The sequence below is a fragment of the Pomacea canaliculata genome, unplaced genomic scaffold, assembly GCF_003073045.1.
Source record: "Pomacea canaliculata isolate SZHN2017 unplaced genomic scaffold, ASM307304v1 utg369_pilon, whole genome shotgun sequence".
Taxonomy (NCBI): domain Eukaryota; kingdom Metazoa; phylum Mollusca; class Gastropoda; order Architaenioglossa; family Ampullariidae; genus Pomacea; species Pomacea canaliculata.
The window spans coordinates 22,022-37,185 of NW_020229208.1; the positions used below are offsets into that span (position 1 = coordinate 22,022).

Genomic DNA, 15,164 nt, shown 5'->3' on the forward strand with positions numbered 1-15,164 from the left:
AGGGAGTAGCACTGCTGATGTCAACAGAGGCAACAAAGGCGCTGAGGGCCTGGGAACTAGTCTCACCACGGCTCATGTCAGCAAGATTCAATGCTAAAGGAAGGAAGACTACCATCATCCAATGCTATTCACCAACAAATGCCGCAGATGAAGAGGAAAAAGAAGAATTCTATAACTCCTTGCAGTCTCTTCTTGACCGCACACCAAGAAGAGATCTGAAGATCATTATGGGAGACCTAAATGCCAAAGTGGGAGATGACAACACCAACAGGGAGCTCATCATGGGAAGACATGGCGTCGGCACCTGCAATGAAAACGGGGAGCTCTTCATAGACTTCTGCGCTTTCAACGACCATGTCATTGGTGGCACTGTATTCCCACACAAGAATATACACAAATCAACGTGGACTTCCCCGGATGGCCAGACGGAAGACCAGATCGACCATATAACAGTTGGTCGAAAGTGGAGAAGGAGTCTCCAAGATGTCAGAGTGAGAAGAGGAGCAGATGTTGCTTCAGACCACCAGCTTCTAATAGCAGTTTTCAAGATCAAACTGAAGTCCTTCATTGATACAGCAGGCAGACCACATCACAAGTTCAATACCCAGTACTTCAAGAACAAGGAGACACGGGAAATTTATAACTGTGAAATTAAGAATAAGTATGAGGCCCTTTCAGGATTGGCGGAAGAATCTGTGGAAGAACACTGGTCAACACTCAAAAGAATTTGGAAGTCAACCTGTACAGATGTTCTAGGAAAGAGGGAAAGAAAACAGAAGGAATGGATGACCCAAGAGACCTGGGCAAAGATTGAATCAAGAAAGGGACTGAAACAGAAGCTCAACGAGTGCCAAGACCAGCAAGAGAAAGAAGGTCTCAGAGCGAAATACTGGGAAGCCAACCGCCAAGTGAAGAGGTCGGCAAGGGAGGACAAGAGACGCTTCACCCATGATTCACCCTGACAGAGGAAGCAGAGACAGCAGCCACACAGGGAAACATGAAGAGATTATATGAAATAACACGAACTCTGTCAGGCAAGAGCGTAAACTCAAACAAGCCGGTGAAAGACAAAAACGGCAAGACCATAACAAATGATGCAGAACAAAGAGACCGCTGGATGGAGTACTTCGAAGAGATGCTGAATCGACCTCATCCACCATCTTTACCTGACATACCACCAGCAACTGCACAACTTCACGTCAACACCAGCCCTCCCACTAAGACAGAAATCATCAAAGCTATCAAAAGCATGAAAAATGGCAAAGCAGCAGGCCCGGACGGCATACCTCCCGAAGCATTAAAGGCAGACCCAGAAACAACAGCAACAATTTTACAGCCCCTCCTACACAAGATCTGGGAACAAGAGCTAGTCCCAGCAGACTGAAAGTAGGCCACCTGGTCAAACTACCAAAGAAAGGAGACCTCTCCCAGTGCAACAACTGGCGGGAATCATGCTGCTGTCCATCCCAGCAAAGTCCTGACAAGGATAATACTAGAGAGACTGAAGAAGGCACTAGACATGAGAATGAGACCAGAACAAGCAGGGTTTCGCCAGGACAAATCATGCACTGACCACATTGCAACCCTTCGTATCATCATAGAACAGTCCATCGAATGGCAAACCTCCCTTTATATAACCTTTGTGGACTTTGAGAAGGCCTTCGACAGTGTAGACAGGGACGTCATCTGGAGATTGATGAACCACTATGGTATTCCGCCTAAATTCATAAACATCGTCCAGGGATTGTATGAAGACTCATCCTGCCAAGTTATCCATAATGGCAAACTCACTAAACCTTTTGTAATGAAGACTGGCGTAAGACAGGGTTGCATATTATCACCGACAATCTTCCTGATGGTCATAGACTGGGTTATGCGTAAGACGACCAAAGACAACAACACCGGTATCCAGTGGACCTTCAATAAACAGCTAGAAGACCTGGACTTTGCAGATGACATTAGTCTCCTATCTCATCGGCAGCAGCATGCACAAACCAAACTGAGCAAGCTAGCAGAGGAAGCAGAAAAGACCGGCTTAAAGATCAACAAAAAGAAGACCGAAGTGATGAAATTCAACAATAAGCAGGAACTTCCAATCCAACTTCAAGGCGAGAACATCCTAGAAACGGACCGCTTCACATATCTGGGGAGCATCGTCAGCAAGGAAGGTGGAGCGGACGAAGACATCAGAAGCCGCATAAACAAGGCCAGGCATGCTTTCAACAGTCTGCGCCCCATCTGGAACTCCCGAGCATTATCCCTTCGCAGCAAGACCCGCATATTTAACACCAATGTGAAGGCAGTCCTACTGTATGGCTCTGAAACTTGGAGAGTGACAAACACCATCAACAACAAGCTCCAGACCTTTACAAACCGATGCCTTCTCCATATTTTGAGAATAAGATGGCCTGAGAGGATCTCCAACAGCAGCCTGTGAAAAAGAACTAACCAGAATGCCACTAGTCAAGACATCAAAAAGCGCAAGTGGGGCTGGAAACCAGCTGACACCATTGCCAGGCAGGCACTTGACTGGAACCCGCAGGGGAAGAGGAAAGTTGGGAGGCCAAAACAGACTTGGAGAAGATCAGTAGAGAGCGAGGCAAAGGCTGCCAGAACCACATGGGCCAAACTGAAGGGGGCTACCCAAAACCGGGTCCGCTGGCGAGGTGTTGTTGCGGCCCTATGCTCATCGAGGAGTAGCAAGGAATGATGATGCTGATGATGATGATGATGACATAGTCTGAATGTGTGTGTGTAAGAGAGTAAGAGGAAGTGTATCTGACAATTGTGTCATATGAGGGGGTTAAGCATGAGTATAACTGCCTGAGTAATCTCTTCAGTTTATTTTTCTCAGCAACAAAGGAAAATTTCTATCTCTGTTGCAACCAGACATAGACAATAAAGATATATTGTATTGTGCTTATGGAACAATTGTAGTTTGAAAATAGCGTTCTAGAAATGATTTAGTTGAATGTTTCCCAATAAATGATGTAACCCATTTCAAATACCAAGTGGTGGGATAAACATTGTAAAAAGAAAAAAAAATTATTTTCCTCATTATACAGATCCTTACATTTGCTAGCAGTATATGGAAAATACAGTCTTTGTCACCTTCAGAAGCTATATCTGGAGACTAGTAAGTTATATTTACGCATGACATATTGTTTGCTGTCGTTATGTTCAACTATAAATGATAGATGATGAGCCTGGAGAGGTTCAGTTGTAGCTCTTTCTCGTTTGGTCCTGCTACCTCTCTCTCTCTCCATGAAGCAGAGACACTGTTTTCCGTTTTAAATTTAAAACCTCTTTCAGAAAAAACCTAGTGCAATATTACCCTGACTTTTCCTTGTCCAATAAAACTTCCTTATTAAGACCTTTTTTTTTATATTACAAACCCCTCTTCGTTCCAACCCCAAAATATTTCATGGATGTATTTTGCTGTATATCTAATTGCAATCTATTATGACTATACCTCCCCAACACAACAAGCAGCAGTTTGTGCTCTATTAAAATTTTTTTGCAGAAGTAGCTTGTTGAAAAATATTTTGTAAATAACTACCTCCGGCTGACTGCTTGCCTGATATTACATTATTCTGCTGAAATCACATAAATTATGTACTGGTTCACAATGACCGATCCCAATAAACAAGCAAACTATATAACTCCAGTCATATCCACCACCTGCCTGAGTTGAATTGACCCTGCCACAACCATATAATGACTAAATATCCCAGCACTGAAATTCAAATCAATCCAGGCACAAAAAAGACAAATCAGTATCACATGAAAGTAACTGTTAATGTCATATATTTCACCAATAACAGCATGTGTTCAAACAAGTTCAGCCTCCATCTTACTAAATAAAAATGACCACTTTACACATACTCAGAACAAATCACACAATGATGCAGAACACAATTTTCTCTTAAATCGAATTTTTAAAAAAGTTTATCGCTCTTTTGTTTGGATGTTAAATATGTTGTTAAATATGCATATAAAATATGAAAAAGGTGTTACTGCTCAGGTATTCATTTAGCCTGGGCCAATTTTACTTTTTAGAGAATTTTAGAGAATCTTAATAGGGAGTTTTAACTATATTAATAACTGCTTAATTTGATGTTTTCCAAATTCTTTTGACTACGCTATTGGCAGCTCAAATGCTTCTTTTTCTTGGCTGTTCTGCTCTAAGCTTTTTTTTAAGTTGGAGAGGTGTCAGATTTTTATGCCGTAATTCTTGCCTGGGTTCATAGTCCTATAAAATCTCTTAAAATGATAAAGATATCACAAGTTGTACAGCTGGGACAACTTACTAGCTTGGACTTAAAATGTAAATGCTATAAATGCATGTCAAAGTGGAGGTTTTTTTTTTTTTTAATGCAGGTAACAAAAGTATTTTACAATCAAATTTAACTCTTAGATATAGGTGTATTGATGCAACTGAGCTATAGTTAAAAAACGTTTTTACTATAGATGAGAGAGACGAACATCTAAAGCTTGTCATACTTGACAATCTTTTTTACAGACTTCAGTCTTGTAAATCAATCATATTTGCTTTACTCTCTTCCTGCAGATCAAAAGCAATATACATTTCCCACAAGCACCAATGTACATTTTATGCAGAACACCGAAATATAAAAAAAAAAAAAAAAGGTGACGGAAATCAACATGCTCATGTTTTCGGAAAATAAATGTTATCAGAGATTTTAGGAATGCCAAATGCTGTCGTGTGAGTGCAGTCGCAAATGAAAATAAAAGTTATCTAAAACCAGCTGCGATGCAATCACACAGGAAACCCAAAGAGGTTAGTAGCCACCACGTCCGCCATATCCTCTTCCTCGCCCAAAGCTTCTCCTCTTGCCATCAAAACCACCTCTGTAATCCCTGAAGGAACTTCCTCTGCCTACTCCAAAAGAATGACCTCTTCCGCCGCTGAAGGAACTTCCTCTGCCAACTCCAAAAGAATTACCTCTTCCGCCGCTGAAGGAACTTCCTCTGCCAACTCCAAAAGAATGACCTCTTCCGCTGCTGAAGAAGCCTCCCCTGCCACTGCTTTGGCCACCATAGCCTCCTCTTCCGCCCCCTTGAGCTCCCTACCCAAGCCATGGCCTCCCCGGCTTTGAAAACTGCCATCAAAGTCCATCCTTGAAATCTTTGCTGGACGACCATGGTAGTTTCCAGCTTGCCTGTAACAAGTTTGGAAAAGCATCAAAATACAGTTACCTATCAAGAAAAAAAGTGTCACTTGGGTAAAGAGGTGGAAGTGCACAAGCACACGCCCAAACACACTCTTAGTCTCACTGCTGTAGATCTTTGCATTCCGATCCTCACCCCTCAATTGGCAGCTCATGTTGTCCAGCAGCAATGGGTTGAGAAAGTGCTTGAAGGACTGACACGAGGCTCTCTTCCTGTGGGTCTAGATGACCTATCCCTGAAGGATTTTTGGTGGCCCGGATCATTAGAGCCTCAAGAGCTGGCCGCAAAGCCACAACTTTTGCAGCCACCTCTGAATCCAGCTGTAGGTTGATCCTAAAAATCCACAGAGCAAAGACATTCAATGTTGGAATGACATTCTACCTTCTACATTTCAAAAACATATTTTTTTAAAGCAGCAAAAAATTCAAATTATCAGCCAGTTTCCACATCTAAAACTAGTGATAAAGTACATCCTAGTGAATGAATAGAAGAAGGCGAAGTCTTCCATCTAAACTTTATCACATAAAACTTCTGGCTTTGTAATTGATGAGGGCTACCCCAAATCCAAAACCATAGCCTTCAAACAAAATCAATGTCTTCTGACGGAATTTTACCAGGGTCTTTATGTTTTTCAGACACTCCATAATTAGTGTTGCATGCAGCAGGATAGACACGGGGTGGTCATTGAGGCAGAATTGTTATTTTATGATGAGCCAGCAACTAAGGCTATATCAAGCAGCCAACCCTGTAAGCAGATGGCACTTGCAGAGAAAGAACAGTATGCCCAAGATGAGATCTAAACCTAAAGTCCTTGCTGTATCATTGACAGATGAGATAACAGTTGCACCACCGGACATGTAGCTACAATACTATTTGGTTCTGAGTTAACTATTAATTTGTATGAATTAGCATTCGTCAGCATGTTTACCAAAGTATTAACTTTGTGTTTAAATACTGGTAGTAAAAGGTTAAAAAAAAGTGGCATTAGTCAAAATATGCCAGCACAGTACCAGACTTCATGACAATAATATGAAGCCAAATGCTAATAATAGTGCTACATTGACCATTTACATACTGACCAGTTGTCAAGCACCACCATCGACTCCTGCCATGATACTGATCGTGAGGCAAACAGTAAAAGTTGGAGAGGTGACACCATTGTCATCTGCTTGGCTGATACAGCACGTGTTCTGATCTGTAACAATGTTGTGTGTAATCATGATATAACACATTCTGATCTGTAACATTGTTGTCTGTAATCATGTGTCATCATGCATTTAATAGGAATGCATCCTCACCTATACTACTTGACCACTTGTCATCTTGAATATCACTCCACTATGCATCCTATGTGAAATATAGCACATCATACCGTTAACACTAAGCACACATCAGGAGAGACTCCCAGTTGAATATATGGCTGCATTTATTTGCATTTGAAAACAGATTCTACAGACCTATATGCCAAAACCTCTTTGCCATGACAACACACTGGAACTGTAATTTATGCATGACCTAATTGTATTCAACCATTCACGACAAATAGTTCCTTCTAGTATTTATTCAAAAGCTACTGATTAAAAAAAGAAAGTGACAAGCAGACACGAGTAATAATGACATAAACAACAGGTGTGTTCATACCTTTTCTCCAAAGATGAAGAAGGGAGATGGGAAGTGAATCTCAAAGTTGGAACAGTTGACAGAGGACTTGTGTATAAGAGCAGCATTGCTTTCCTGTGTCAAAACTTTGCGTTTCTCCTGGTGGTAGCACACGTTGGGGTACAGCCCCATACACAGCAGGGTGATGGCCTGACATCAACAAGCCACCAGTTATCTTCAAAGGTTTTGAAAAAAAGGACAGCTGTCATCCGTTACATAACATTTGGGGAACAAAATCTATCTATCTATCTATTCCTCTTCGTGCATCAGGTTGCACATAAGGCCTCAACCAGAGTCCGCCACCGATGTCGATCGGCTGAAACCCGCTCTAGGTGACCCCATGTCCAGCCCTTTCCCTTCATCTCCCTTTCCACTGTTCTTCTCCAAGTTTCCTTTGGGCGGCCTCGTTTTCTTCGGCCGTCTGGAGTCCATCGTAGGGCGACTCTGGAAAGGTCTGCTGTCTGCTGGCGGAGCACATGTCCAATCCATCGCCAACGCCTTCGTTGAACCTGCGTGGTGATGGACTCGGTTTCAGTTCTTCGGTGGAGTTCTTCGTTGGTGATGGTGTTTGCCAAAAGATGTTAAGTATGCGCCTGAGGCATCTGTTTTGGAAGACGTCAAGCTTGTTACTGATGGTTTTGTCATCTTCCAAGATTCTGATCCGTAAAGGAGGGTGCTGATCACATTTTGACTTGAAGATTCTCAGCTTGATCTTCTGGCTGATGTTTTTTGCCTTCCATGTGCTCCTGAGTGAGGCGAAGGCCTGGCTGGCTTTCGCCAGTCGGGCTCGAATCTCCACCTCCGCATCCCCGGTGTCTGACATTTTGGACCCAAGATAGGAGAAACTGTCAACTTCCTCAATCTCTTCTCCATTTAGTTTGATGCTGTCTTGGACTCTGGCGTTCACTCTCATACTTTTCGTTTTCTTTGTGCTGACCTTCAAGCCAAGGTTTCCAGCTGTTTCTGAGAAGGCCTTTGTTTTTTCCTGCATGTCTTGGTGGCGGTGTGACAGCAGAGCAATGTCATCAGCAAAGTCTAAGTCTTCCAGTGTTGTTGTTGCTGTCATAGTCATGGTCCATCTGATCCCTGGGGAACAAAATGGATTGGGAAAAACAGATTTTCTCTTGTTAAAATACTCTGAGATAAAAGATTCTGGCAAATACAGTTATGGTAGGAGGGGACTGGTGGGACAGAACAAGGGTTTGGGAATTGTAAATTATATGTAAATCATTGTAAATTATAACAGATAGCTGTTAGATATACTGTAATAGCAACTTGAAGAAACTAACAAGGCAGAATTTCAGTGCCTCCAAAATTCAATCTTTTTAAGATAATCTCATATAATTGAAGGCCATTATTTTACAAGAACAAAGCACCGGCCATTTTGGACTGCACCACCCTCACAAGAAAGTTGGCAAAGAATGTAAATGCGATCTCTGACCTCATTCCCCAACAGTAAGGTCATGGGACTATCTAACATATATTTTTTTTTTTCGTTGAGTGAAGTTCAGAAGAGAGCAAGTTTCTTTCTTAAAGAATGCAGGGAGTCTTATGCACCAGCACTAGATTTTCTGTATTAAAAAAAATATATATATATACCAACCACATCCAGGTTATTGTCTGGACCATTGAAGTCAAATGACTGTGGCAATAGGCACACTTCTGGGAACCCTGTGTTCACCAGTATGTCTCGCAACTGGTTCTAAACAAACAGCAAACTTTCCAAATGTCCATTCTAGGCAAGGTAGGGAAGCATGTTATGTGTCCACAATCACATGTGTGTGTGTATACATCTATCTGAACACATGTCATCACATATGTGTGTAAATATTTGTATGCATGCATGTGCACAAAAGCCCATTTCTGCAAATGAGCTGGTGTCCTTTTTGATTTACTAGAATGCAATCTCTGCTACAAATAATAACACATTTCGCAACAGCACCCATTCTAACAACAGATCAAAATAAATGTAGCCTAGCAAAGAAGAAAAATTAACTAACAGCATTCGTGCTCATAATTATTCTCAAGAAAATAAGAAAAAAAAATTTCTCTAAATCTAAATATATCAATTGTGTGAACAGTCTGTGTTCTAGGTGTATAACATGTGGTCCATCATGAAAAAAACATCCCCTTAAAAATATTACTACTGTGAGAAAAACCCCAAACCTTCGCCTCACAAGTCATGCGAAGAATCTGCATGTTAAGTGATTTCTGATCACAAAAGTGCATCTCTCTTTCTTCCCCATTACATCTGCAAAGAAATCTCTTAATGACAGATTATAAGCTCATCATGAAAAAAGGAAATGTCGGGCACTATTCGCTCTCCAAAAACCTAGCTGACAGCCAAGGAATTTTTTTTTTTTTGGTTGAGCATCAGAAATGTAACATGTATTTTACATAACAGTTATCAGATTCTTCAAGTGAGTGAGTATTTGCATACTTGCACAAGCAGAATCATGTGCTTCGCTATAGTTTTAAGGCATGTTTTTCAGACACTGACCTGGCTTTTTCCCATAGCTGGAAAGCATTGAGCAGGGCAGCGTGGTCACTGTGCCGTGACCCTGCCAAAGATTTGTGCACCTAACCTAAACGCCTGCGATCAATTTGCGGGACAAATGGCTCCTGAAATGTAGTGCTTGCTGCTATTGTGCACATAGCATCCCCAATGCTGCAACATAAGGACTGGGTGTACCACGAAAGTCTCCAATGCTGCCATCATTTCTTTTTACCCATTTTTCTCTTCCCAACATAATTTACATGCAATACCACTGCACTGTTTTAAATACTAGGGAGATGAAGATTCTGATACCTTCCTAACCCTTTCATAAAACATGCTGTCAAAAACAGATAAATCAGAAATGCTAATATATGAAAGAAAAAACAACTTTCTAAAAGAAAATCTGATCTCCCAATGGCATTAAACATTTGTTTGAAATGTTCATACTAGACTCTAATATTCAGTGAGTAACCTTTTGTATTATCAAATGCACGTGCATGCACAGTAAGCATTAAATGGGAGTTTCCACCAACTGAACATAGTGGCTGAAATCTACATCCACTTTAAAATGGTTTATCATGTGGTCAGATTTGTTGCTGCACTACCGGCAATGAAGAACACAATCTATAGATTCTTGAAGATTTTTAGCGGGAGGCCTGCTGAAAGACTATACAACGCAGAACTTATATGGCTTTAGTTTAGATGGCTGTCTTTTTCTATCTCATTTATGGTGACAGAAGATGTCTAAGCAGCAACCATGTATGTTACAGAAATAAGTTCACCTTCATACATTACACTGCACATGCTATAATAGTTTCCAGACTTGCTTACTAGAAGATGCATCCATAGATGATCATCTTGCCCAGATGTGGCTCAATGGGCAAGCGAGCCAGGATGCGGCCCAGAGGTGTCAGCTCATCATTACTGTCCAGGGCATGCATAGCTATCAGCCATATAAAACAGATTTTAGTGTGCAAACAACAGATTACACATTAAGCAAAAAAGTTTTCTTTGAGAACCATAAAAACTTAAGAAAATATTTTAAGAACATGCACATCTTAGTTAAAGTGATCTGTAATGAAAAATGCTAAGTCTTCAGAACATGACTGAGGTATTAGAGGATCAAAGATGAACCTTTCAAGGTGGCTTCAGCCTCCGCGACTGCATCAATTGGTGGTGGCTCTACTGCTTTGTTCAGGAACTGGGGAATGGGGCCCAAGTGAAGCAGTTTGATGGCCAGTGCCAGTTCATGAAGGGGAGTGCGGAAGATTTCTGGTGTTGTGTGCTGGTCAAGCCTGAAAGGTGTCAAGTCTGCATCTCAAAGATTTTCCACAAATTCTGCCAAACAGCCTAAAGTTTTGCCCAGTTATTATCTCTCACGAATCTTCCAAACATAAACTTTTAAAAAATGTATCCTTTTTGTAATCTTAAAACTATCATTTTCTAGTTATTATTTCTAATCAAATTTGCTATGTTATGGTCTCTTGACTATTGTTAAAATGTCTAATGCTGATTTTCTGGGTTTTTTAAAAACTATTTTTCACTATCTTCATTTATTTTTCTCTTGTATAATTTACATCAGGAAATCTTACTTAAATGGTGAGCACACTTGCACAATGAGTGTGACTCTGAGATTTACAAGCTCTCTTGTCATAACATATTATTGTTGTTATTCATAGCTGCATCCCTATCCGCTGTAACTGACACTCTCTGGGATGAATAAAGTTGTACTTCATTGCTCCACAAGCACAAAAACCTAAGTTGCAACTGCAAAAGAGTGCAAGCTACATATGCCAACATAGTAATCTTAGTCAGCATTAAGGCTATGCTTATTCCCAGCTTTTATTAAGCCCATGACCATCTTAACCAACCCCTTGCAGTAGATGGCAACCAAGAGACTAAACACTCTTTCAATATATGGAGGAAACAGTCTGAATTGCAAATACATACTAAAACAAATACTGGAATGACTCATGATACAACGCCCCTTTTTAAAGCAAGTTCACACAAAATGTCCCTAAAGAACACAAAGTAAACACTCCTAGAAAAATACTTTAAAAATTTGTCTCATAGACAGGATGATACCTCACTTTCAATGTCAAAACATCATCGAAAGGTCAAAGGACAAAATGAGACCAAGAACCAAGATTACACACAGAAGACAATTCAGCTATTTAAAATGGCAGAGAATAAGACAAGTATCCTAGAAAATCTTGCTAACTGCACCTTTCATAACGAGCTCGACTGCACAGGTGGAATGCAAACCCAGGCCTGACACGCCCAGCTCTCCCTCTTTGCTGCTCTAAGTTAGTTTTAGATGCCCACACTGTGGCATAGTTTGCCATGTTGTTGTGGGATGTAAACAGCTTCACCTTTACCCTGTAACACATGGTCAACTTTGTGATGCTACGAGCAAGATATAAAATCAAGCTGCAGTTTGTTTTTATACATGTATGACTTGGTCAGAATATATAATATATATAACTTGAATCATGGTACTTACTTGCAGGAGTCTACTACATAGACAACATCATTGATGGTCACACTTGTCTCTGCAATATTCGTTGACAAAATGATCTGAAAAAAATAAAATAAAGCAAAGGTTAAAAATTAGACAAACCATGATGTAAAACGTAAAACAAACTTCTTTCAAAGAAATATCACCTATTACATATAGTTCTTGTAAGTTTATCTATTTGGCATCTAAGATCTGAGTTACTCACGCAAAAAGAAAATGACAATATACCTTTGTGACACCATCTGGAACTGGCTCAAAGACACAACGCTGTTCTTTACGTGGTATCTGAGAGTGCAAAGGAAGAATGCGGTACCGGGAGCCCCCTAAAATCGTATTAAAATGTTATGTTTATTTACCTACAGAAAAGACAGTGCCTGCTATTGATCTAAACAATCTGATTAAGGTTTTGTATAGCACTAAAACCACTTATTAGATCTAAAGTAGCTTATTACATTAATAAAATAAAGAAAAGTACACATTGCATGAATACAATGATAACAAGAATGAGGCCACCTACCAAACTCAGGTGAGGATTCCAGATGTTTTTGCAACATGTAGATAAGATTCCAACAAGGCAAGAAGATAAGTACAGCACCAGGTATGCTGAGATTTTTGATATAGCGCAGCAAAGCCTATTACAACAGCCACCAGCAACAATAATGCCATAACAAGAAGCACAACATCAGCTCTTATTATAGTCACTGCATTATTATCATCACCACTTTAAACCATTACATCATCTAAAGTCACTACCTACAGTCTCTATGTAATCTACATCATCTAAAAGTCACATTATCATCAACTATCATCCCTGACACTAAGCTATTTCATCCACAACCATCAGGTCATCTACATCTTTCTCAAGCTGCTAGTTGTGTATATTATTAAGCATTGTTTGAGCATATGATACTGATATAATGGACAGCCATTAAAATGACTGATGCTGTTATAACTGTGAATGGGACAAAAATAACATTTCACAATTTAATATCTTACAAATATGGTAGCATTTAAGTCATGTCTTCCTTATGAAGGTCTCGCCCCAAATAAAAAGATATCACAAACGTAAATCCAACTCATCAAGACAAACATTGGTGGAGAGCAGGAAAGAATTTAACCCACTAATGCCAATTAAAAAAAAAAAGTCAAGTTTAAGCTTGTCACTTTACCTCCACCAATTCAAAGGACAACTCCTTCTCTGGTAACATTGCCATGGCAACCTTAGTGGCTTCACTGTAGCCACTGCTGATCAGCTTATTACAGTTTTCCTGAACAACAACAAAAAGTTAAACTAGTGATAAAATGAAAAGTAATCTACACGTTAATTTATGTTGTTTTTTTTTTTCTTTGGTCAAGGAAGGTACAGTGTGACCATCATATAAGGTTAGGGGATCCTTAAATTAGGGCAGCCAATTGCACAATAAATGGTTTTTACCCAAGACAGAACAAAACTTGATGACATTTCATCATATGATTTGATAACTGATTGGCTGCTTCATAAATCAGCAAAAAACATTGATCAACAAAATCTGAGATAAGAGAGAAGGAACTTGAAAAACAGATAAGTACTGTGGCAATTGATACACAAGTTGACAGAGAGAGAATGACAGTCAGAAAGAATGCCACACCTCTTGTTCGTCATCATTAGGCACATCTTCTCTTGAATTCTTCTTGCGGCTGTCATTAGGTGGTGGGATAAATTTGAGCATCTGCACGCAATCTTCTAAGTAATACTCTGTGTAAGACATTAACATTATATTATCATCTCATTTGAATCTTGCACTGGCCTCTTATGCGCAAAGCATCTCCAAACATCTCATTTACTTTCATAAGCAATTATCATAACTATCATAACTGCGCCCACATGCAATCCCCTGCCCCCCACAAATACAACTATGCACAGAATCAATGATGTTACAATACTGTACAAAGGTACACCTTAACTTAACATTATACTCTTGACAGTTAGGGATGTGTGTTATCAGCCCTGTTTCAAGAAGCTTGGGTTGTCACCCTTGGCTGTGGGATAATAGTAATGAACGATAGTGAGAATGACTTATGAAAGAGCGCACGACTGAATGAAATGTTCATTGAAATCCCTGTGGTTGTTTAGAACTCAGTTTTGGCAGTCCCAAATAAGTCGAGGTAGAAAGACGTTGTGAAGACTTTCTGTGTGAAAGAGACTGGGAATGCAAGAGATTTCTTGCCTAGACAAGGTATGGGATATGTATTTTTCTTTCCCCAGCAGCAAAGGAATATTGGCTACAGGTGGGACACGTCTTGAGTACCCGGGGGCCATGTGGCAAAATGGCGTCCGACCCATGGCGAAAGTGAAAGCGGGCCGTAACAAGGGTGTCATGTCTGTTTTACCTGTGAAACAAGCGTGGGACGCTTCTCTCCCCCTTGTGTCCGCTAGTCAACCCTGATGGCTCATGGGTACGTCCCATCTGGTTTTTTTTATATATATCCCACTATTTATATCTTCAGATTATTGGAATCAGAAAAAAAGATCTGACTCCTCCTACTAACAAATCAGAATAAAGCACATACCAAGCATGTCCTTTTTTATGGGTCTGTCTTCATATCTCACTCAAAACTCTCTACATCTTCTGCTGATTGTTAAGGGAGACTGGAAGCCCTCTGGCAGATTTCCCGTGTCACTTGCCTTTCCTGTTCTTGTTCCTCCATCCATGCAAACATCCTTTTAAGGTCGTTTGTATCATTCTTCATCTCTTCCAGAAGAGACAGTTGTTGCATCCCAACTTTCTCTAGTTTAGTTCTAACCTAAGAACACAATAGCAGAAAACATGTAAAATACTGATCTTTGCTAGCTTTGCTATAGTTCACAATGCCTGGAAAATACCATTAATTTTGGTTACTCTTTACCATTTGTCATATCTATTTGATATGTGATCCATATTTGTTTCAAATTTTTTCACTATGGCAAAAGGCTGGGATTTTCCGCTTCCGGTTTAACTCATAAAAGCACTGTTCATAACTCTTGGCCAAGGGTAAGAAGAAAAAAAAGCTAAAATGATTACAAACAAAATGGCTTTAAATTACCTTCCAAGGGTTATGGGTCTTTATGCTGGCAGGCTGAAAACCAGACAATGGAATCGGAAGGCGCCGGGGGTGTCAAGGCAAAGGTGAAACAGTCCTTTTTTGAAACCTGCTCCTTGGGGACACCCTTGAGATGGTGCCAACCACTAGTGGCAAAGAGTATGGCAATGGTGGGGACATTGCTGCATAACTGAATGGTCAGCATATAGTGATTCCTCGGCATCCTTCTCTCCTTCG

At 40.3% G+C, this 15,164-nt stretch overlaps 1 protein-coding gene across 1 annotated transcript; it reads right to left on the minus strand.

Annotated features, from left to right (window-relative positions):
• Positions 1–3,790: 3,790 nt before the first annotated feature.
• Positions 3,791–14,469, minus strand: LOC112556031 (ATP-dependent RNA helicase A-like). The gene is given in 16 exon segments (XM_025224639.1): positions 3,791–5,183; positions 5,329–5,526; positions 6,273–6,388; positions 6,835–7,002; positions 8,456–8,554; positions 9,019–9,103; positions 9,353–9,520; positions 10,181–10,292; positions 10,484–10,644; positions 11,576–11,728; positions 11,853–11,926; positions 12,096–12,190; positions 12,385–12,499; positions 13,037–13,135; positions 13,496–13,602; positions 14,418–14,469. Coding segments are annotated over 16 exon segments (2,040 nt in total). The 5' UTR covers positions 14,425–14,469; the 3' UTR covers positions 3,791–4,900.
• Between the last annotated feature and the right edge of the window lie 695 nt (positions 14,470–15,164).